This window comes from Nerophis lumbriciformis, linkage group LG14 (genome assembly GCF_033978685.3).
Source record: "Nerophis lumbriciformis linkage group LG14, RoL_Nlum_v2.1, whole genome shotgun sequence".
In the NCBI taxonomy this organism is placed as follows: domain Eukaryota; kingdom Metazoa; phylum Chordata; class Actinopteri; order Syngnathiformes; family Syngnathidae; genus Nerophis; species Nerophis lumbriciformis.
The window spans coordinates 4697327-4721221 of NC_084561.2; the positions used below are offsets into that span (position 1 = coordinate 4697327).

The window sequence follows — 23895 nt, forward strand, 5'->3', positions numbered from 1 at the left end:
CAGTAATTGAGGCAAAAGGAGCTCCAACCAAGTATTGAGTATTGTACATGCTCATATTTTTCATTTTCATACTTTTCAGTTGGCCAACATTTCTAAAAATCCCTTTTTTGTATTAGCCTTAAGTAATATTCTAATTTTGTGACACACGGAATTTTGGATTTTCATTTGTTGCCACTTCAAATCATCAAAATTAAATGAAATAAACATTTGAATGCATCAGTCTGTGTGCAATGAATAAATATAATGTACAAGTTACACCTTTTGAATGCAATTACTGAAATAAATCAAGTTTTTCAAAATATTCTAATTTACTGGCTTTTACCTGTATATATGCAAAGCTTTGCAAATATATTACAAAATACCTATTCTGTCTCTGGTGGTTTTTCAACTCAGCTTTAAGTGTCGTAAAGAGCTTGGGAGCGACTTGTGACTTGAATTCCCTGGGAGGAACAACTGGTCCAAAACGCAACACTACCCATCAAATTAATACAAAAGTCCATACATTCTAAACTACTACTATTACTAAAATGTACCATTGTGAAGATTTGTGGGAGCATTACGAAGCTGCCTGCGCTGCCAAGCCGAGATCTAGTGTTATTAGCGGCGACCGCAGCAAACGTAAGTGTTCTAGAAAGTCTTCCCGACCCCATGTCTGCTTCCACAGGTGCAATGACCGGGTGTCCCAATACTTTTGCCGGTGGAAGATTCCTACCTGAAAGGAAACACCACCAGCCGCGTGACCAGGAAGACCAGAGCGAAGAGGAGAAACAGCGAGTCACACGTCCGCGCCCAGTCGGCGTAGTGAAACATCTTGGCCGACTTCAAGTAAGGGAAAGAAAATCCTTATTAGTTTGTGAAAACTGCACCTTATGAACCTAAAACTCAAACAAAAGTCCACAAAGAGCCATTTTAGGTCATGTGTGCAATGGCTCTTTTGTGTTGTCTTCAACCTTTCATAATGCTTCTTCATGTGCAATTATCATCCACAACACCAGAGGGCGCTGTTTTCCTGAAAGTGAGCAACAGCATGAACAATGGAGGCAAAAATAATACATTGTAATTGTGTGAATGCTCCAAAACATTCACACATATGTTTTCTACACCAAAATTCATCTATTTATTATTATTATTGTGTGAATGCTCCAAAACATTCACACATTTTCTACACCAAAATTCATCTATTTATTATTATTATTGTGTGAATGCTCCAAAACATTCACACATATGTTTTCTACACCAAAATTAATCTATTTATTATTATTATTATTATTATTGTGTGAATGCTCCAAAACATTCACACATATTTCTACACCAAAATGAATCTATTTATTATTATTATTATTGTGTGAATGCTCCAAAATATTCACACATGTTTTCTACACCAAAATTAATCTATTTATTATTATTATTATTATTGTGTGAATGCTCCAAAACATTCACACATATGTTTTCTACACCAAAATTCATCTATTTATTATTATTATTATTATTGTGTGAATGCTCCAAAACATTCACACATATGTTTTCTACACCAAAATTCATCTATTTATTATTATTATTATTATTGTGTGAATACTCCAAAACATTCACACATGTTTTCTACAGCAGAATTCATCTATTTATTATTATTATTGTGTGAATGCTCCAAAACATTCACACATATGTTTTCTACACCAAAATGAAGCTAATTATTATTATTATTATTGTGTGAATGCTCCAAAACATTCACACATATGTTTTCTACACCAAAATGAATCTATTTATTATTACTATTGTGTGAATGCTCCAAAACATTCACACATGTTTTCTACACCGAAATTAATCTATTTATTATTATTATTATTATTATTATTATTGTGTGAATGCTCCAAAACATTCACACATATGTTTTCTACACCAAAATGCATCTATTTATTCTTATTATTATTGTTTGAATGCTCCAAAACATTCACACATATGTTTTCTACACCAAAATGTATCTATTTATTATTATTGTTGTTGTGTGAATGCTCCAAAACATTCACACATATGTTTTCTACACCAAAATGCATTTATTTATTTATTATTATTATTATTATTATTATTATTGTGTGAATCCTCCAAAACATTCACACATATGTTTTCTACACCAAAATTAATCTATTTATTATTATTATTATTATTGTGTGAATGCTCCAAAACATTCACACATGTTTATTACACCAAAATTAATATATTTATTATTATTAATATTATTATTATTGTGTGAATGCTCCAAAACATTCACACATGTTTTCTACATCAAAATTCATCTATTTATTATTATTATTGTGTGAATGCTCCAAAACATTCACACATGTTTATTACACCAAAATTAATATATTTATTATTATTAATATTATTATTATTGTGTGAATGCTCCAAAACATTCACACATGTTTTCTACATCAAAATTCATCTATTTATTATTATTATTGTGTGAATGCTCCAAAACATTCACACATATGTTTTCTACACCAAAAGTAATCTATTTATTATTATTATTATTATTGTGTGAATGCTCCAAAACATTCACACATGTTTTCTACACCAAAATTAATCTATTTATTATTATTATTATTATTAATATTGTGTGAATGCTCCAAAACATTCACACATATGTTTTCTACACCAAAATTCATCTATTTATTATTATCATTATAATTGTGTGAATGCTCCAAAACATTCACACATATGTTTTCTACACCAAAATTCATCTATTTATTATTATTGTTATTGTGTGAATGCTCCAAAACATTTACACATGTTTTCTACACCAAAATGCATTTATTTATTATTATTATTATTATTGTGTGAATCCTCCAAAACATTCACACATATGTTTTCTACACCAAAATCCATCTATTTTTTTATTATTATTATTGTGTGAATGCTCCAAAAACATTCACACATGTTTTTTACACCAAAATATATATAGTTATTATTATTATTATTTTGTGAATGCTCCAAAACATTCACACGTTTTTTACATCAAAATTAATATATTTATTATTATTATTATTATTATTATTATTGTGTGAATGCTCCAAAACATTCACACATGTTTTCTACACTAAAATGCATCTATTTATTCAACTTCTTCTTCTACTTAATTTTTCCCACTCAAAATGAATTGGCCATTTTTCAAACTTCCACCATTTCCACATTTTTCAACCGATTCAAACCTTCACATTTCACTCATCCTGGACATTCAAACTGTCATTTTATCAAGTTCCAAAAAATTCCAGGAATTCCCAGAATTGCAGTTTTTCCAAACTGTTTTTTCAGTCGACTACTCCTTCCACATTTTTCAACCCACTTTGGCCGTTTTATCGTCAAAACATTCCTCTTAATTAGGACAAAAAACGAAGTGTTTTTTTTAAATGGAAAAATTCCCGGTTTTCCCGAAATTCCAGGAAGTCCATAATACCATTTTTCAATTCAACAAGTTACTACTTTATAATTTCTCGACCGATTTTCAAAATGTCAACACTAACCATTTCAACTCATTCACAACATTCAAGTATTTGACCATTTTCAAAAAAATTCCCGCTTTTTACGTAATTCTCCCCAAAATTTAAAATTCCCATTGCAATGAATGGGACATTCTTCAAAGTTCCACAACTTCCACATTTTTCATCTGATTCAAACTGTTCCAACTTCAAAATATTCCGCCTGTTTGGGAATTGTGTGCTCGACTTCAACAATTAAAAAAAAAAAAATTCCTGGATTTCCCATAATTCCTTTTTTTTCATTTTCCCCATTCAAAACAAATTGGCCATTTTCAAACCATTCCACTTTCAACACATTTGACTCATCCTGCACATTCAAACTGTCATTTTTTCAGGTTCCAAAAAATTCCAGGAATTCCCATTTTTCCAAACCCTTTTTTCACCCTTTTTTCAGTCGACTACTCCTTCAACATTTTTCAACCCACTTCATCCATTTCATCGTCAAAACATTCCTCTTTATTAAAACAAAAACAAAGTTGTTTTTTTAACTGTAAAAATTCCCGGTTTTCCTGAAATTCCAGGAAATCCGTAATACCATTTCTCAATTCAACATGTTACTACTTCAACATTTCCCGACCGATTTGAAAAACTCCAACACCAACCATTTCAACTCATTCAAAAAAATTTTATTTATCATTTTTAAAATAATTCCCGCTTTTCCCGAAATTCCCAAATTTTTGGGAATTTCCCATTGAAATGAATGGGACATTCTTCAAAGTTCCACAACTCTCACATTTTTCATCTGATTCAAACTATTTTGGAATTGTGTGCTCTACTTCAACTATTCTAAAAAAAAAAAAAATTCCCGGATTTTCCATCATTCCTTTTTTTCTTCTTTTTTTTTCATTTTCCCCATTCAAAATGAATTGGCCATTTTTCAACTTCCACCATTTCCACATTTTTCAAACCATTACACCTTCAACACATTTCACTCATCCTGCACATTCAAACTATCATTTTTCCAAGTTCCAAAAAAACTCCAGGAATTCCCAGAATTCCCGTTTTTCCAAACCCTTTGTTCACCCTTTTTTCTGTCAACTACTCCTTCCACATTTTTCAACCCACTTCAACCATTTCAGCTCATTCAGAACATTTATGCTCCTAATCATTTTCAATAAAATCCCGCTTTTCCCCAAATTTCCAGGAAGTTCCCATTGAAATGCATTGAACATTTTTTCCGAGTTGCACAATTTCCACATTTTTCAACCTATTCTAACCATTCCAACATCAACACATTGCACTCATCCTGAAAATTCAAACCACACCTTTTCCAAGTTCAAAAAAATTCCAGGATTTTCCAGAATTCATGGTTTACCCTTTTTTCTGTCGACTACTCCTTCCACATTTTTCAACCGTTCCACCGTCAAAACATCCCTCTTAGTCAGGACAAAAAAACAAAGTTTCCGGTTTTCGCGATATTCCAGGAATTCCTTAATACCATTTTTCAACTGAAAATGTTACTACTTCAACATTTCTTGACCGATTTAAACATTTCCAAAACCAACCAATTCAGCTCATCCAGGACATTTATGCTCGTAATCATTTTCAAAAAATCCAGTTTTTCCCCAAATTTCCAGTAAGTTCCCATTGAAATGAATTGGACATTTTCCCAAGTTGCACAATCCCCACATTTTTCAACCTATTCAAACCATTCCAACATCAACACATTCCACCATCCTGAAAATTCAAACCACCTTTTTTTCCAAGTTCAAAAAAATTCCAGGATTTTCCAAAATTCATGGTTTTCCAAAGCCCTGTTTCCACCCTTTTTTCTGTCGACTACTCCTTCCACATTTTTCAACCGTTCCACCATCAAAACATTCCTCTTGGTCAGTACAAAAAAACAAAGTTTCCGGTTTTCGCGATATTCCAGGAATTCCTTAATACCATTTTTCAACTGAAAATGTTACTACTTCAACATTTCTTGACCGGTTTAAACATTTCCAAAACCAACCAATTCAGCTCATCCAGGACATTTATGCTCCTAATCATTTAAAAAAAAAAATCCAGTTTTTCCCCAAATTTCCAGGAAGTTCCATTTGAAATGAATTGGACATATTTCCAAGTTGCACAATCCCCACATTTTTCAACCTATTCAAACCATTCCAACATCAACACATTCCACTATCCTGAAAATTCAAACCACCCTTTTTCCAAGTTCAAAAAAATTCCAGGATTTTCCAGAATTCATGGTTTTCCAAAGCCCTGTTTCCACCCTTTTTTCTGTCGACTACTCCTTCCACATTTTTCAACCGTTCCACCGTCAAAACATTCCTCTTAGTCAGGACAAAAGAACAAAGTTTCCGGTTTTCGCGAAATTCCAGGAATTCCTTAATACCATTTCTCAACTGAAAATGTTACTACTTCAACATTTCTTGACCGATTTAAACATTTCCAAAACCAACCAATTCAGCTCATTCAGGACATTTATCCTCCTAATCATTTTCAAAAAATCCAGTTTTTCCCCAAATTTCCAGTAAGTTCCCATTGAAATGAATTGGACATTTTCCCAAATTGCACAATCCCCACATTTTTCAACCTATTCAAACCATTCCAACATCAACACATTCCACCATCCTGAAAATTCAAACCACCTTTTTTTCCAAGTTCAAAAAAATTCCAGGATTTTCCAAAATTCATGGTTTTCCAAAGCCCTGTTTCCACCCTTTTTTCTGTCGACTACTCCTTCCACATTTTTCAACCGTTCCACCATCAAAACATTCCTCTTGGTCAGTACAAAAAAACAAAGTTTCCGGTTTTCGCGATATTCCAGGAATTCCTTAATACCATTTTTCAACTGAAAATGATACTACTTCAACATTTCTTGACCGATTTAAACATTTCCAAAACCAACCAATTCAGCTCATTCAGGACATTTATGCTCCTAATCACTTTCAAAAAATCCAGTTTTTCCCCAAATTTCCAGGAAGTTCCTATTGAAATGAATTGGACATATTTCCAAGTTGCACAATCCCCACATTTTTCAACCTATTCAAACCAATCCACCATCCTGAAAATTCAAACCACCCTTTTTCCAAGTTCAAAAAAATTCCAGGATTTTCCAGAATTCATGGTTTTCCAAAGCCCTGTTTTCCAACCCTTTTTCTGTCGACTACTCCTTCCACATTTTTCAACCGTTCCACCGTCAAAACATTCCTCTTAATCAGGACAAAAAAACAAAGTTTTTTTTAAAACTGCAAAAATTCACGGTTTTCCCGAAATTCCAGGAATTCCTTAATACCATTTCTCAATTGAAAATGTTACTACTTCAACATTTCTTGACCAAATTGAAACATTCCAACACCAACCATTTCAACTCATTCAGACCATTCAAGTTTGTTTTTTACCATTTTCAAAAAAATTCCCGCTTTTACCGAAATTCCATAATATCATTTCTCAATTTAAAAAACTGTTACTACTGACCGATTTAAACAATTCCAACACCAACCAATTCAGCTCATTCAGGACATTTATGCTCCTAATCATTTTCAATAAAATCCCGCTTTTCCCCAGATTTCCAGTAAGTACCCATTGAAATTAATTTAACATTTTTCCAAGTTGTACAATCCCCACATTTTTCAACCTATTCAAACCATTCCAACATCAACACATTCCACCATCCTGAAAATTCAAACCACCCTTTTTCCAAGTTCAAAAAAATTCCCCGATTTTCTAGAATTCATTGTTTTCCAAAGCCCTGTTTCCACCCTTTTTTCTGTCGACTACCGTTTCCACATTTTTCAACCCATTTCAACCGTTCCACCGTCAAAACAGTCCTTAGTCAGGACAAAAAAAACAAAGTTTCTGGTTTTCGCAAAATTCCAGGAATTCCTTAATACCATTTCTCAACTGAAAATGATACTACTTCAACATTTCTTGACCGATTTAAACAATTCCAACACCAACCAATTCAGCTCATTCATGCTCCTAATCATTTTCAAAAAAATCCAGTTTTTCCCCAAATTTCCAGGATGTTCCCATTGAAATGAACTGGACATTTTTCCAAGTTGCACAATCCCCACATTTTTCAACCTATTCAAACTACTGCACTATCCTGAAAATCCAAACATTTTCCAAGTTAAAAAAAAAATTCCAGGATTTTCTAGAATTCATGGTTTTCCAAAGCCCTATTTCCACCCTTTTTTCTGTCGACTACCTTTTCCACATTTTTCAACCCATTTACACCGTTCCACCGTCAAAACATTCCTCTTAGTCGGGACAAAAAAAATAGTTTTTTTAAACTGCAAAAATTCCAGGAATTCTTTAATACCATTTCTCAATTGAAAATGTTACTACTTCAACATTTCTTGACCAAATTGAAAAATTCCAACGCCAACCATTTCAACTCATGCAGACCATTCAAGTTTTTTTTTACAATTTTCAAAAAAATTCCCACTTTTACCGAAATTCCTTCATACCATTTCTCAATTTAAAAAAATGTTACTACTTCAACATTTCTTGACCGATTTAAACAATTCCAACACCAACCAATTCAGCTCATTCAGGACATTCGTGCTCTTAATCATTTTAAAAAAATATCGTTTTTCCCCAAATTTCCAGGAAGTTCCTATTGAAATTAATTGGACATATTTTCAAGTTGCACAATTCCCACATTTTTCAACCTATTCAAACCATTCCACCATCCTGAAAATTCAAGGTTCCAGGATTTTCCAAAATTCATGGTTTTCCAAAGCCCTGTTTCCACACCTTTTTTCTGTCGACTACTCTTTCCACATTTTTTAACCCATTTCAACCGCTTCACTGTCAAAACATTCCTCTTCGTCAGGACAAAAAAACCAAAGTTTTCTTGTTTTCGCGAAATTCCAGGAATTCCTTAATACCATTTCTCAATTGAAAATGTTACTACTTTAACATTTCTTGACCGATTTAAACAATTCCAACACCAACCAATTCAGCTCATTCAGGACATTTATGCTCCTAATCATTTTCAATAAAATCCCGCTTTTCCCCAAATTTCCAGTAAGTTCCCATTGAAATTAATTTAAAAGGTTCCCAAGTTGTACAATCCCCACATTTTTCAACCTATTCAAACCATTCCAACATCAACACATTCCACCATCCTGAAAATTCAAACCACCCTTTTTCCAAGTTCAAAAAAATTACCCGATTTTCTAGAATTCATTGTTTTCCAAAGCCCTGTTTCCACACATTTTTCTGTCGACTACTCTTTCCACATTTTTCAACCCATTTCAACCGTTCCACCGTCAAAAAAGTCCTTAAACAGGACAAAAAAAAACAAAGTTTCTGGTTTTCGCGAAATTCCAGGAATTCCTTAATACCATTTCTCAACTGAAAATGTTACTACTTCAACATTTCTTGACCGATTTAAACAATTCCAACACCAACCAATTCAGCTCATCCAGGACATTTATGCTCCTAATCATTTTCAAAAAATCCAGTTTTTCCCCAAATTTCCAGAATGTTCCCATTGAAATGAATTGGACATTTTTCCAAGTTGCACAATCCCCACATTTTTCAACCTATTCAAACTATTGCACTATCCTGAAAATCCAAACATTTTCCAAGTTAAAAAAAAAATTCCAGGATTTTCTAGAATTCATGGTTTTCCAAAGCCCTATTTCCACCCTTTTTTCTGTCGACTACCCTTTCCACATTTTTCAACCCATTTCAACCGTTCCACCGTCAAAACAGTCCTTAGTCAGGACAAAAAAAACAAAGTTTCCGGTTTTCGCGAAATTCCAGGAATTCCTTAATACCATTTCTCAACTGAAAATGTTACTACTTCAACATTTCTTGACCGATTTAAACAATTCCAACACCAACCAATTCAGCTCATTCAGGACATTTATGCTCCTAATCATTTTCAAAAAATCCCGCTTTTCCCCAAATTTCCAGGAAGTTCCCATTAAAATGAATTGGACATCTTTCCAAGTTGCACAATCCCCCCATTTTTCAACCTATTCAAACCATTCCACCATACACACATTCCACTCATCCTGGACATTCAAACTAACCCTTCCCCAAGTTCCAAACCAAATTCTGGTTTTCCTGGAAATTCAAACCATTCCAACATTCAAACTATTCTTGCATTCATACTACAATCTGTCAGCATTTCACTTCAACTACAGCATTGGAGCATTCACACACAATTCCTTCAGGAATGGCCTCTTCTAGTTTCAAAAAAGCTTTCCACAAAGTGCACGAGTGCTACCTCCAGCAGGAAGTCCGAGGAGTCGTGCAGCAGCATCACCAGCGTGCCGACCCTCACGTAGTTGCCGCAGTAGGAGAAGCCGATGAGGAAGATGGTGGCGATGTGATGGATGACCTGCTCCTTAAAGTCCTGCAAGGCATCGTTTGAGAAGAGATTTAAGATCACATAACGGCAACTGGCTCCAAAAGTGTGCTCTGCTAATGGCTCGCCATGTCAGACAAGACTGATTTTCACAGGATATTTCAAGCTTTTATGAAAAAAACACATTCCAGTTATGTGCTGTCAGGTTTAAGAAATACAAATAACCTCAAATAATCCAGTGCATAATCTGCAAGTAGTTGAGTGCTTTTAACCCTCAAAGGAAACTACTCTGAGGTTTTGTCTTTGGTGACCTCAAACTTACCTTTCTCTTCACGTCCACAGAGACGCAGAGGAGCAGGGACAAGTAGAAGCCCAGTTCCAGGATGTAATACCAGGAGTGGACATTGCTGACATGCTGGAAAAGGGTAATTACATGTCAATACAATAACACAATATGTGGATGTCAAACATAAACAAAGCAGATGTCAGAATTCATCCACCAATGTGGATTGTTTTCAGGGCCGATACGGGTTCTTAGTAGTCAAGAAGGCCGATAACTGATATTTGGAGCCGATATTTAATTTGCAGTAAAAGTTATTTGTACAGGCATGTGATTTTTATGTCTATTGTCGGAAAATCCGTTTTTTGTCATCTCTGTAAAAATAGAAACAAATATTTTCAGTTTTACTTTGTTTTTTTCTCTGTTAAAATCTCTGTTCCACCGTCAAATCATTCCTCTTAGTCAGGACAAAAAAACAAAGTTGTTTTTTGAACGGAAAAAATTCCCGGTTTTCCCGAAATTCCAGGAATCCGTTATTTGTTATTGAGAAATGGTATTGTTACTACTTCAGCAATTCTCGACCGATTTGAAAAATTCCAACACCAACCATTCAAATATTTTCACATTTTCCCCAAAATTCCGGCTTTTCTCAAAAATTCCCAAATTTCCATGAAATTCCCATTGTAAAGAACTCCCACATTTTTCAACCCACTTCAACTGTTCCACCGTCAAATCATTCCTCTTAATCAAGACAAAAAACAGAGTTGTTTTTTGAACTGAAAAAATTCCCGGTTTTCCCAAAATTCCAGGAATTCCTTAATACCATTTCTCAATTAAAAATGTTACTACTTCAACATTTCTCGACCGATTTGAAAAATTCCAACACCAACCATTGAAGTCTTTTCACGTTTTCCAAAAAATTCCAGCTTTTCTCGAATTTCCCAAATTTCCATGAAATTCCCAAATTTCCATGAAATTCCCAAATGTCCATGAAATTCCCAAATTTCCATGAAATTCCCTTTGAAAAGAATGGGACATTTTTCAAAGTTCCACAACTCCCACATTTTTCAACCCACTTCAACTGTTCCACCATCAAATCATTCCTCTTAATCAAGACAAAAAACAGAGTTGTTTTTTGTTTTTTGAACTGAAAAAATTCCTGGTTTTCCCGAAATTCCAGGAATCCGTTATTTGTTATTGAGAAATGGTATTGTTACTACTTCAGTAATTATCGACCGATTTGAAAAATTCCAACACCAACCATTCAAATATTTTCACATTTTCCCCAAAATTCCGGCTTTTCTCAAAAATTCCCAAATTTCCACGAAATTCCCAAATTTCCACGAAATTCCCAAATTTTCATGAAATTCCCAAATTTTCATGAAATTCGTATTGAAAAGAATGCGACATTTTTCAATGTTCCACAACTCCCACATTTTTCAACCCACTTCAACTGTTCCACCGTCAAATCATTCCTCTTAATCAAGACAAAAAACAGAGTTGTTTTTTGAACTGAAAAAATTCCTGGTTTTCCCGAAATTCCAGGAATCCGTTATTTGTTATTGAGAAATGGTATTGTTACTACTTCAGTAATTATCGACCGATTTGAAAAATTCCAACACCAACCATTCAAATATTTTCACATTTTCCCCAAAATTCCGGCTTTTCTCAAAAATTCCCAAATTTCCATGAAATTCCCAAATTTGCATGAAATCCCCAAATTTCCATGAATTTCCTATTGAAAAGAATGGGACATATTTCAAAGTTCCACAACTCCCACATTTTTCAACCCACTTCAACTGTTCCACCGTCAAATCATTCCTCTTAATAAGGACAAAAAACAGAGTTGTTTTTTGAACTGAAAAAATTCCCGGTTTCCCCGAAATTCCAGGAATCCGTTATTTGTTATTGAGAAATGGTATTGTTACTACTTCAGCAATTCTCGACCGATTTGAAAAATTCCAACACCAACCATTCAAATATTTTCACATTTCCCCCAAAATTCCCAAATTTCCATGAAATTCCCAAATTTCCATGAAATTCCTATTGAAAAGAATGGGACATTTTTCAAAGTTCCACAACTCCCACATTTTTCAACCCACTTCAACTGTTCCACCGTCAAATCATTCCTCTTAATCAGGAAAAAAAAAAAATCAAAGTTGTTTTTTGAACTGAAAAAATTCCCGGTTTTACCGAAATTCCAGGAATTCCTTAATACCATTTCTCAATAACAAATGTTAAAACTTCAGCAATTCTAGACCGATTTGAAAAATTCCAACACCAACTATTCAAGTTTTTTCACATTTTCCAAAAAATTCCCGCTTTTCTCGAAATTTCCATGAAATTACCAAATTTCCATGAAATTCCCAAATTTACATGAAATTCCCTTTGAAAAGAATGGGACAATTTTCAAAGTCCCACAACTCCCACATTTTTCAACCCACTTCAACTGTTCCACCATCAAATAATTCCTCTTAATCAGGACAAAAAAACAAAATTGTTTTTTCAACTGAAAAAATTCCCGGTTTTCCCGAAATTCCAGGAATTCCTTAATATCATTTCTCAATTAAAAATGTTACTACTTCAACATTTCTCGACCGATTTGAAAAATTCCAACACCGACCATTGAAGTCTTTTCACGTTTTCCAAAAAATTCCGGCTTTTCTCAAAAATTCCCAAAGTTCCACGAAATTCCCAAATTTCCATGAAATTCCCAAATTTCCATGAAATTCCCAAATTTCCATGAAATTCCCAAATTTCCATGAAATTCCTATTGAAAAGAATGGGACATTTTTCAAAGTTCCACAACTCCCACATTTTTCAACCCACTTCAACTGTTCCACCGTCAAATCATTCATCTTAATCAAGACAAAAAACAGAGTTGTTTTTTGAACTGAAAAAATTCCCGGTTTTCCCGAAATTCCTCAATACCATTTCTCAATTAAAAATGTTACTACTTCAACATTTCTCGACCGATTTGAAAAATTCCAACACCAACCATTGAAGTCTTTTCACGTTTTCCCCAAAATTCCAGCTTTTCTCGAATTTCCCAAATTTCCATGAAATTCCCAAATTTCCATGAAATTCCCATGAAATTCCCAAATTTCCATGAAATTCCCAAATTTCCATGAAATTCCCTTTGAAAAGAATGGGACATTTTTCAAAGTTCCACAACTCCCACATTTTTCAACCCACTTCAACTGTTCCACCGTCAAATCATTCCTCTTAATCAAGACAAAAAACAGAGTTGTTTTTTGAACTGAAAAAATTCCCGGTTTTCCCGAAATTCCAGGAATCCGTTATTTGTTATTGAGAAATGGTATTGTTACTACTTCAGCAATTCTCGACCGATTTGAAAAATTCCAACACCAACCATTCAAATATTTTCACATTTTCCTCAAAATTCCGGCTTTTCTCAAAAATTCCCAAATTTCCATGAAATTCCCAAATTTCCATGAAATTCCCAAATTTCCATGAAATTCCTATTGAAAAGAATGGGACATTTTTCAAAGTTCCACAACTCCCACATTTTTCAACCCACTTCAACTGTTCCACCGTCAAATCATTCCTCTTAATCAAGACAAAAAACAGAGTTGTTTTTTGAACTGAAAAAATTCCCGGTTTTCCCGAAATTCCAGGAATCCGTTATTTGTTATTGAGAAATGGTATTGTTACTACTTCAGCAATTCTCGACCGATTTGAAAAATTCCAACACCAACCATTCAAATATTTTCACATTTTCCTCAAAATTCCGGCTTTTCTCAAAAATTCCCAAATTTCCATGAAATTCCCAAATTTCCATGAAATTCCCAAATTTCCATGAATTTCCTATTGAAAAGAATGGGACATTTTTCAAAGTTCCACAACTCCCACATTTTTCAACCCACTTCAACTGTTCCACTGTCAAATCATTCCTCTTAATCAAGACAATAAACAGAGTTGTTTTTTGAACTGAAAAAATTCCCGGTTTTCCCGAAATTCCAGGAATCCGTTATTTGTTATTGAGAAATGGTATTGTTACTACTTCAGCAATTCTCGACCGATTTGAAAAATTCCAACACCAACCATTCAAATATTTTCACATTTCCCCCAAAATTCCCAAATTTCCATGAAATTCCCAAATTTCCATGAAATTCCTATTGAAAAGAATGGGACATTTTTCAAAGTTCCACAACTCCCACATTTTTCAACCCACTTCAACTGTTCCACCGTCAAATCATTCCTCTTAATCAAGACAAAAAACAGAGTTGTTTTTTGAACTGAAAAAATTCCCGGTTTTCCCGGTTTTCCAGGAATCCGTTATTTGTTATTGAGAAATGGTATTCTTACTACTTCAGCAAATCTCGACCGATTTGAAAAATTCCAACACCAACCATTCAAATATTTTCACATTTTCCCCAAAAATTCCCCAAATTCCATGAAATTCCCAAATTTCCATGAAATCCCAAATTTCCATGAAATTCCCAAATTTCCATGAAATTCCTATTGAAAAGAATGGGACATTTTTCAAAGTTCCACAACTCCCACATTTTTCAACCCACTTCAACTGTTCCACCGTCAAATCATTCCTCTTAATCAAGACAAAAAACAGAGTTGTTTTTTGTTTTTTGAACTGAAAAAATTCCCGGTTTTCCCGAAATTCCAGGAATCCGTTATTTGTTATTGAGAAATGGTATTGTTACTACTTCAGCAATTCTCGACCGATTTGAAAAATTCCAACACCAACCATTCAAATATTTTCACATTTCCCCCCAAAATTCCACAAATTCCATGAAATTTCCAAATTTCCATGAAATTCCCAAATTTCCATGAAATTCCCAAATTTCCTTGAAATTCATTTTGAAAAGAATGCGACATTTTTCAAAGTTCCACAACTCCCACATTTTTCAACCCACTTCAACTGTTCCACCGTCAAATCATTCCTCTTAATCAAGACAAAAAACAGAGTTGTTTTTTGAACTGAAAAAATTCCCGGTTTTCCCGAAATTCCAGGAATCCGTTATTTGTTATTGAGAAATGGTATTGTCACTACTTTAGCAATTCTCGACCGATTTGAAAAATTCCAACACCAACCATTCAAATATTTTCACATTTCCCCCCAAAATTCCACAAATTCCATGAAATTTCCAAATTTGCATGAAATTCCCAAATTTCCATGAAATTCCCAAATTTCCTTGAAATTCATTTTGAAAAGAATGCGACATTTTTCAAAGTTCCACAACTCCCACATTTTTCAACCCACTTCAACTGTTCCACCGTCAAATCATTCCTCTTAATCAAGACAAAAAACAGAGTTGTTTTTTGTTTTTTGAACTGACAAAATTCCCGGTTTTCCCGAAATTCCAGGAATCCGTTATTTGTTATTGAGAAATGGTATTGTTACTACTTCAGCAATTCTCGACCGATTTGAAAAATTCCAACACCAACCATTAAAATATTTTCACATTTTCCCCAAAATTCCGGCTTTTCTCAAAAATTCCCAAATTTCCACGAAATTCCCACGAAATTCCCAAATTTCCATGAAATTCCTATTGAAAAGAATGGGACATATTTCAAAGTTCCACAACTCCCACATTTTTCAACCCACTTCAACTGTTCCACCGTCAAATCATTCCTCTTAATAAGGACAAAAAACAGAGTTGTTTTTTGAACTGAAAAAATTCCCGGTTTCCCCGAAATTCCAGGAATCCGTTATTTGTTATTGAGAAATGGTATTGTTACTACTTCAGCAATTCTCGACCGATTTGAAAAATTCCAACACCAACCATTCAAATATTTTCACATTTCCCCCAAAATTCCCAAATTTCCATGAAATTCCCAAATTTCCATGAAATTCCTATTGAAAAGAATGGGACATTTTTCAAAGTTCCACAACTCCCACATTTTTCAACCCACTTCAACTGTTCCACCGTCAAATCATTCCTCTTAATCAAGACAAAAAACAGAGTTGTTTTTTGAACTGAAAAAATTCCCGGTTTTCCCGAAATTCCAGGAATTCCTCAATACCATTTCTCAATTAAAAATGCTGCTACTTCAACATTTCTCGACCGATTTGAAAAATTCCAACACCAACCATTGAAGTCTTTTCACGTTTTCCAAAAAATTCCAGCTTTTCTCGAATTTCCCAAATTTCCATGAAATTCCCAAATTTCCATGAAATTCCCAAATTTCCATGAAATTCCCTTTGAAAAGAATGTGACATTTTTCAAAGTTCCACAACTCCCACATTTTTCAACCCACTTCAACTGTTCCACCGTCAAATCATTCCTCTTAATCAAGACAAAAAACAGAGTTGTTTTTTGAACTGAAAAAATTCCCGGTTTTCCCGAAATTCCAGGAATCCGTTATTTGTTATTGAGAAATGGTATTGTTACGACTTCAGCAATTCTCGACCGATTTGAAAAATTCCAACACCAACCATTCAAATATTTTCACATTTTCCCCAAAATTCCGGCTTTTCTCAAAAATTCCCAAATTTCCATGAAATTCCCAAATTTCCATGAAATTACTATTGAAAAGAATGGGACATTTTTCAAAGTTCCACAACTCCCACATTTTTCAACCCACTTCAACTGTTCCACCGTCAAATCATTCCTCTTAATCAAGACAAAAAACAGAGTTGTTTTTTGTTTTTTGAACTGAAAAAATTCCCGGTTTTCCTGAAATTCCAGTTATCCGTTATTTGTTATTGAGAAATGGTATTCTTACTACTTCAGCAATTCTCGACCGATTTGAAAAATTCCAACACCAACCATTCAAATATTTTCACATTTTCCCCCAAATTCCGGCTTTTCTCAAAAATTCCCAAATTTCCATGAAATTCCCAAATTTCCATGAAATTCCCAAATTTCCATGAAATTCCTATTGAAAAGAATGGGACATTTTTCAAAGTTCCACAACTCCCACATTTTTCAACCCACTTCAACTGTTCCACCGTCAAATCATTCCTCTTAATCAAGACAAAAAACAGAGTTGTTTTTTGAACTGAAAAAATTCCCGGTTTTCCCGAAATTCCAGGAATCCGTTATTTGTTATTGAGAAATGGTATTGTTACTACTTCAGCAATTCTCGACCGATTTGAAAAATTCCAACACCAACCATTAAAATATTTTCACATTTTCCCCAAAAATTCCCCAAATTCCATGAAATTCCCAAATTTCCATGAAATTCCCAAATTTTCATGAAATTCCTATTGAAAAGAATGGGACATTTTTCAAAGTTCCACAACTCCCACATTTTTCAACCCACTTCAACTGTTCCACCGTCAAATCATTCCTCTTAATCAAGACAAAAAACAGAGTTGTTTTTTGAACTGAAAAAATTCCCGGTTTTCCCGAAATTCCAGGAATCCGTTATTTGTTATTGAGAAATGGTATTGTTACGACTTCAGCAATTCTCGACCGATTTGAAAAATTCCAACACCAACCATTCAAATATTTTCACATTTTCCCCAAAATTCCGGCTTTTCTCAAAAATTCCCAAATTTCCATGAAATTCCCAAATTTCCATGAAATTACTATTGAAAAGAATGGGACATTTTTCAAAGTTCCACAACTCCCACATTTTTCAACCCACTTCAACTGTTCCACCGTCAAATCATTCCTCTTAATCAAGACAAAAAACAGAGTTGTTTTTTGTTTTTTGAACTGAAAAAATTCCCGGTTTTCCTGAAATTCCAGTTATCCGTTATTTGTTATTGAGAAATGGTATTCTTACTACTTCAGCAATTCTCGACCGATTTGAAAAATTCCAACACCAACCATTCAAATATTTTCACATTTTCCCCCAAATTCCGGCTTTTCTCAAAAATTCCCAAATTTCCATGAAATTCCCAAATTTCCATGAAATTCCCAAATTTCCATGAAATTCCTATTGAAAAGAATGGGACATTTTTCAAAGTTCCACAACTCCCACATTTTTCAACCCACTTCAACTGTTCCACCGTCAAATCATTCCTCTTAATCAAGACAAAAAACAGAGTTGTTTTTTGAACTGAAAAAATTCCCGGTTTTCCCGAAATTCCAGGAATCCGTTATTTGTTATTGAGAAATGGTATTGTTACTACTTCAGCAATTCTCGACCGATTTGAAAAATTCCAACACCAACCATTAAAATATTTTCACATTTTCCCCAAAAATTCCCCAAATTCCATGAAATTCCCAAATTTCCATGAAATTCCCAAATTTTCATGAAATTCCTATTGAAAAGAATGGGACATTTTTCAAAGTTCCACAACTCCCACATTTTTCAACCCACTTCAACTGTTCCACCGTCAAATCATTCCTCTTAATCAAGACAAAAAACAGAGTTGTTTTTTGAACTGAAAAAATTCCCGGTTTCCCCGAAATTCCAGGAATCCGTTATTTGTTATTGAGAAATGGTATTGTTACTACTTCAGCAATTATCGACCGATTTGAAAAATTCCAACACCAACCATTCAAATATTTTCACATTTTCCCCAAAATTCCTGCTTTTCTCAAAAATTCCCAAATTTCCACGAAATTCCCAAATTTCCATGGAATTCCCAAATTTCCATGAAATTCCTATTGAAAAGAATGGGACATTTTTCAAAGTTCCACAACTCCCACATTTTTCAACCCACTTCAATTGTTTTCCCGTAAATCCAGGAATTCCTCAATACCATTTCTCAATTAAAAATGTTACTACTTCAACATTTCTCGACCGATTTGAAAAATTCCAACACCAACCATTTAAGTCTTTTAACGGTTTTTTTTTAAAAATTCCCGCTTTTCTCAAAATTTCCATGAAATTCCCATTGAAAAGAATGGGGCACTTTTCAACGTTCCACAACTCCCACATTTTTCATCCGATTCAAACCGTTCCAACTCCAAAATATTCGACCTTTTTAAAAATATGTCCTCTCCTTCAACAATTTCATCAAATTCTCGAATTTCCAGGAATTCCCAGTTTTCAGGGGCATTTTCCCCACTCAAAATGAATTGTCCATTTTTTAAACTTCCACCATTCGCGCATTTTTCGACCGATTCAAACCATTCCACCTTTCAACACATTCCACTCATCCAACTGACACTTTCCCAGGTTACAAACCAAATTCCGTTTTTCTGGAAATTCAAACTCTTCAACATTCAAACTATTCTTACAGACCGGGCTTTCTGCTCCGCCGCTCCCAGTCTATGGAATGCTCTCCCTGACCACCTGAGGGCACCACAGACTGTGGATGCTTTTAAAAAAGGCTTTAAAAGTATTTTTTTAGACATGTGCATACTAGTTCTAGCTATTTGGCTGTTCTAGTTTTTATTTGTATTTATTTTTTATTATCTTTTTATTTTTTTTAATACACTGTAGCACTTTGAGGTTGTTTACTCAATGTAAAGTACTTTTTACAAATAAAATCTATTATTATAATTATTATTATCATTAATACTACATTCTGTCAGCATTTCACTTCAACTTCAGCATTCACACGCAGTTCCTTCAGGAATTGACTCATCTCGTTATTGTTATTATTTTTTTTAACAGTATCGGCGACACAGAAAACGGAGGGACAGATAAAAGAAGTAAGTGGTATCGATGTTAGATTGCCGTTAGGGATCAACCAGTTCTTGTTACTCGCCAAGCCAGCACGGAAAGCTAATAACCGCCGCGTGGATGACAGTTAAACACGCCTGCACGTCGACATTCCTGCAGGGTTCACGGCCTCAAACTGACAACTTTCAACGCCGCTTCCTGTATCGGCTTCTGCTCTTATTGTTGCAGCTTTTCCCTTTTCTGCCTCGGTGGACTTCCTGTCATTGTCCCGAGTGCAGCACCGCCTCCTCAGAGGTGTTTCCATTCAAGATAGTCGCCCAACTTTCCTCTCTCGGAACCAGGCTTGTACGGTATACTAGTAAAGCACTAATGAACCAAAAACGGTACTATACTCTGTTTGAAAAAACACCGGTTCGTGACATTTTTACGAGCGGAGGAGCATGTTCGGCAGCGCACACTCACTGAGTACTTACACGCAGACACAGTGTGTAGACAGAAAAGGGAGAACGGACGCATTTTGGCTTAAAAAGTAAAGATGAAGCCTCCAAAGTGAGTTTCTTACAAGTACCATTATCACTGGAGGACGAGGAATAGCTAAACATGCTCCACTACACACCGTAGGAGGATACAACCGCTAACAAAAGCTGGCGCTCCTCAATGTAAACAAATGCCATGGATCTACACCTGACATCCACTGTAATAATACCAAGTACAATAGTGTATCTTGTCGATACTACAATGATTACATCGATATTTTTTATCGTCACATCTTTTTTTGCTTTTTTTAAATGTATATTATGTTTATAAAGTCAGTAAATACGTCCCTGGACACATGAGGACTTTGAATATGACCAATGTATGATCCTGTAACTACTTGGTATCGGATCGATACCTAAATGTGTGGTATCGTCCAAAACTAATGTAAAGTATCCAAACATGAGAAGAATAAGTGATTATTACATTTTAACAGAAGTGTAGATAGAACATGTTGACACAGAAAACAGGGCGACACCTACCCTTCACATCAGTATTTTTAAACCATATTATTATTGGTTTATTAGGGCCCGCATGGTCCATTGCATAAGGACTCCCTTTGGGAGTCCTTATGCAATGGGACATAAGGACCTATTGAATTTGTAAGGTTTTATTATTATTATTATTCTTCCGCAACTTTGCGCTGTAATTTGACCCCCTTAACATACTTCAAAACTCACCAAATTTTACACACACATCAGTAATATACGGCAAAACTTTTAATAAAAAAACCTAACCCCAAATCTCAAAATTGCGCTCTAGCGCAATTTTTTAATAAAACGGCGACAAAACTGCAACTCGGAAGAAAAAAATGACAAAACTGCCTGTAACTCCCACTGGGAAGGTCGGAGAGACATGAAACAAAAACCTCTATGTAGGTCTGACTTAGACCTAGTTTTCATAATTGTATATCCTCGGGCAAAAATCAACAGGAAGTTGGCAATTCCCCCTTCAAGACAAAAAAGTACTAAAAACAGTCAATTTTGTCTCTTTGAGCTGTATTTTCACCCTCTTAACATACTTCAAAACTCACCAAATCTTACACACACATCAGTAATATACGGCAAAACTTTTTATCAAAAAAACCAAACCTCAAAACTCAAAATTGCGCTCTAGCGCCCCCTAGGAAAAAAAAAACTAGACTGCCTGTAACTCCCACTAGGAAGGTCGGAGAGACATGAAACCTCTATGTAGGTCTGACTTAGACCTAGTTTTCATAATTCTATATCCTCGGGCAAAAATCAACAGGAAGTTGGCAATTCCCCCTTCAAGACAAAAAAGTACTAAAAACAGTCAATTTTGTCTCTTTGAGCTGTATTTTCACCCTCTTAACATGCTCCAAAACTCACCGAACTGAACACACACATCAGGACTGGCAAAAATTGCGATCTAATAAAAAAACCTAACCCCAAATCTCAAAATTGCGCTCTAGCGCAATTTTTTAATAAAACGGCGACAAAACTGCAACTCGGAAGAAAAAAATGACAAAACTGCCTGTAACTCCCAGGTCGGAGAGACATGAAACAAAAACCTCTATGTAGGTCTCACTTAGACCTACATTTCATAGATTGACAACCCTCAGCAAAAATCAACAGGAAGTTTGCAATTCCCCCTTCAAAACAATTTTTTTGTAAAAACCGGTCACCTTCCTTCAAAAACTATCTCCTCTGAGCGCGTTTGTCATTTCGTCTTCAAACTAACACAGGAGAGAGATTGAACCCTTGTGTATAAAACTACAGAAGCGCATTTTTCTAACTGCTCCGGTTTTGATTTTATGAGCCTTCAAAGAACCGCTGCGCTGATGCTGCTGTTTTTTTAAGATGGCTGCTTAAAAGCAGGAAGCACCAACGTGCCCACACAATGCAGACAAGGTAGGTACACTAGACAAAAGTCTTGGGACTAACGCTGGACAAAAGTATTGGGACACTTAGGACTAGCACCTGCCAAATACGCGGGCCCGACCAACGCTGCTTGCAGCTTTAATTAGGTATTATATTTTCTTGTATGATCCTGTAACTACTTGGTATCGGATCGATACCTAAATGTGTGGTATCGTCCAAAACTAATGTAAAGTATCAAAGAAGAGAAGAATAAGTGATTATTACATTTGAACAGAAGTGTAGATAGAACATGTTAAAACAGAAAATAAGCAGATATTAACAGTAAATGAACAAGTAGATTCATAATCATTTTTTACAGTTTGTCCCTCATAATGTTGGCAACATAATAGGTGTATAAATGACACAATATGTTACTGCATAGACTAATTAGGAGCGTTTGTTTGTTTACTTACTACTAAAAGACAAGTTGTCTAGTATGTTCACTTTTTTATTTAAGTACTTAACGAGAATTCCTGCAACTTGGAAAATGTGAAATTGAAATCTGGGGTTAGGGTCGATCCCGTACTCGTTCGCTGAAATGGACGAGCTTACGTTCTCACCTGTCTGGGAAAGCCGTCCCAGCACGCGCTGCAGTCCCACAGCCAGGGAGTCTGGAAGGTGAGCAGACACAAAGATGAGTCTTCACAACAAACTAACCCCGTTTCCATATGAGTTGGGAAATTGTGTTAGATGTAAATATAAACGGAATACAATGATTTGCAACCCATATTCAATTAAATGCACTATAAAGACAACATATTTGATGTTCAAACTGATATACATTTTTTTTTTTTTGCAAATAATCATTAACCTAGAGTTTGATGCCAGCAACATGTGCCAAAGAAGTTGGGAAAGGTGGTAAAAAAGACTGATAAAGTTGAGGAATGCTCATCAAACACTTATTTGGAACATCCCACAGGTGTGCAGGCTAATTGGGAACAGGTGGGTGCCATGAAAACAGCTTCCCAAAAAATGCTCAGTCTTTCACAAGAAAGGATGGGGCGAGGTACACCCCTTTGTCCACAACTGCGTGAGCAAATCGTCGAACAGTTTAAGAACAACGTTTCTCAAAGTGCAATTGCAAGAAATTTAGGGATTTCAACATCTACGCTCCATAATATCATCAAAAGGTTCAGAGAATCTGGAGAAATCACTCCACGTAAGCCACATGAATGACCGTGACCTTCCATCCCTCAGACGGCACTGTATCAAAAACCGACATCAATCTCTAAAGGATATCACCACATGGGCTCAGGAACACTTCAGAAAACCACTGTCAGTAACTACAGTTGGTCGCTACATCTGTAAGTGCAAGTTAAAGCTCTACTATGCAAAGCGAAACATCCAGTTTATACGGCCACCCTCAGTGTGACCTGTATGGCTGTTGACCAAGTATGCCTTGCATTCACTTGTGTGTGTGTGAAAAGCCGTAGATATTATGTGACTGGGCCGGCACGCAAAGGAAGTGCCTTCAAGGTTTATTGGCGCTCTGTACGAGGGATTTCCGATAATATCGGACTGCCGATATTATCAGAAGATAAATGCTTTAAAATGTAATATCGGAAATTATCGGTATCGGTTTCAAAATGATCGGTATCGGTTTCAAAAAGTAACATTTATGTCATTTTAAAAGGCCGCTGTGTACACGGACGTAGGGAGAACCCTAACCCTAACCCTAACCCTAGCCCAGTCACATAATATCTACGTCTTTTCACACACACAAGTGAATGCCACGCATACTTAGTCAACAGCCATACAGGTCACACTGAGGGTGGCCGTATAAACAACTTTAACACTGTTACAAATATGCGCCACACTGTGAACCCACACCAAAAAAGAATGACAAACACATTTCGGTAGAACATCCGCACCGTAACACAACATAAA

At 35.1% G+C, this 23895-nt stretch overlaps 1 protein-coding gene and 1 long non-coding RNA gene across 3 annotated transcripts in view; one reads left to right on the forward strand and one right to left on the reverse strand.

Moving 5' to 3' along the window:
- The window catches only part of LOC133616671 (uncharacterized), a 76207-nt gene that overhangs the window by 42621 nt on the left and 9691 nt on the right, over nucleotides 1-23895 (forward strand). The window contains exons 2-3 of one of the 2 annotated variants that reach the window (XR_009816890.2): nucleotides 665-825; nucleotides 10147-10229. This is a non-coding gene — a long non-coding RNA (uncharacterized lncRNA). Of the gene's footprint in view, nucleotides 1-664; nucleotides 826-10146; nucleotides 10384-23895 lie in introns of those variants that run through there. The other variant, XR_009816889.2, reaches the window with a different exon arrangement.
- cers4a (ceramide synthase 4a) overlaps nucleotides 1-23895 on the reverse strand; it is a 93289-nt gene that overhangs the window by 11204 nt on the left and 58190 nt on the right. Inside the window, exons 5-8 of the mRNA XM_061976202.2 lie at nucleotides 22569-22619; nucleotides 10127-10219; nucleotides 9724-9852; nucleotides 713-819 (exon numbers count right to left, since the gene is read on the reverse strand). Of these exons, the coding sequence (XP_061832186.1) occupies nucleotides 713-819; nucleotides 9724-9852; nucleotides 10127-10219; nucleotides 22569-22619 (380 nt within the window). The remainder of the gene's footprint in view (nucleotides 1-712; nucleotides 820-9723; nucleotides 9853-10126; nucleotides 10220-22568; nucleotides 22620-23895) is intronic.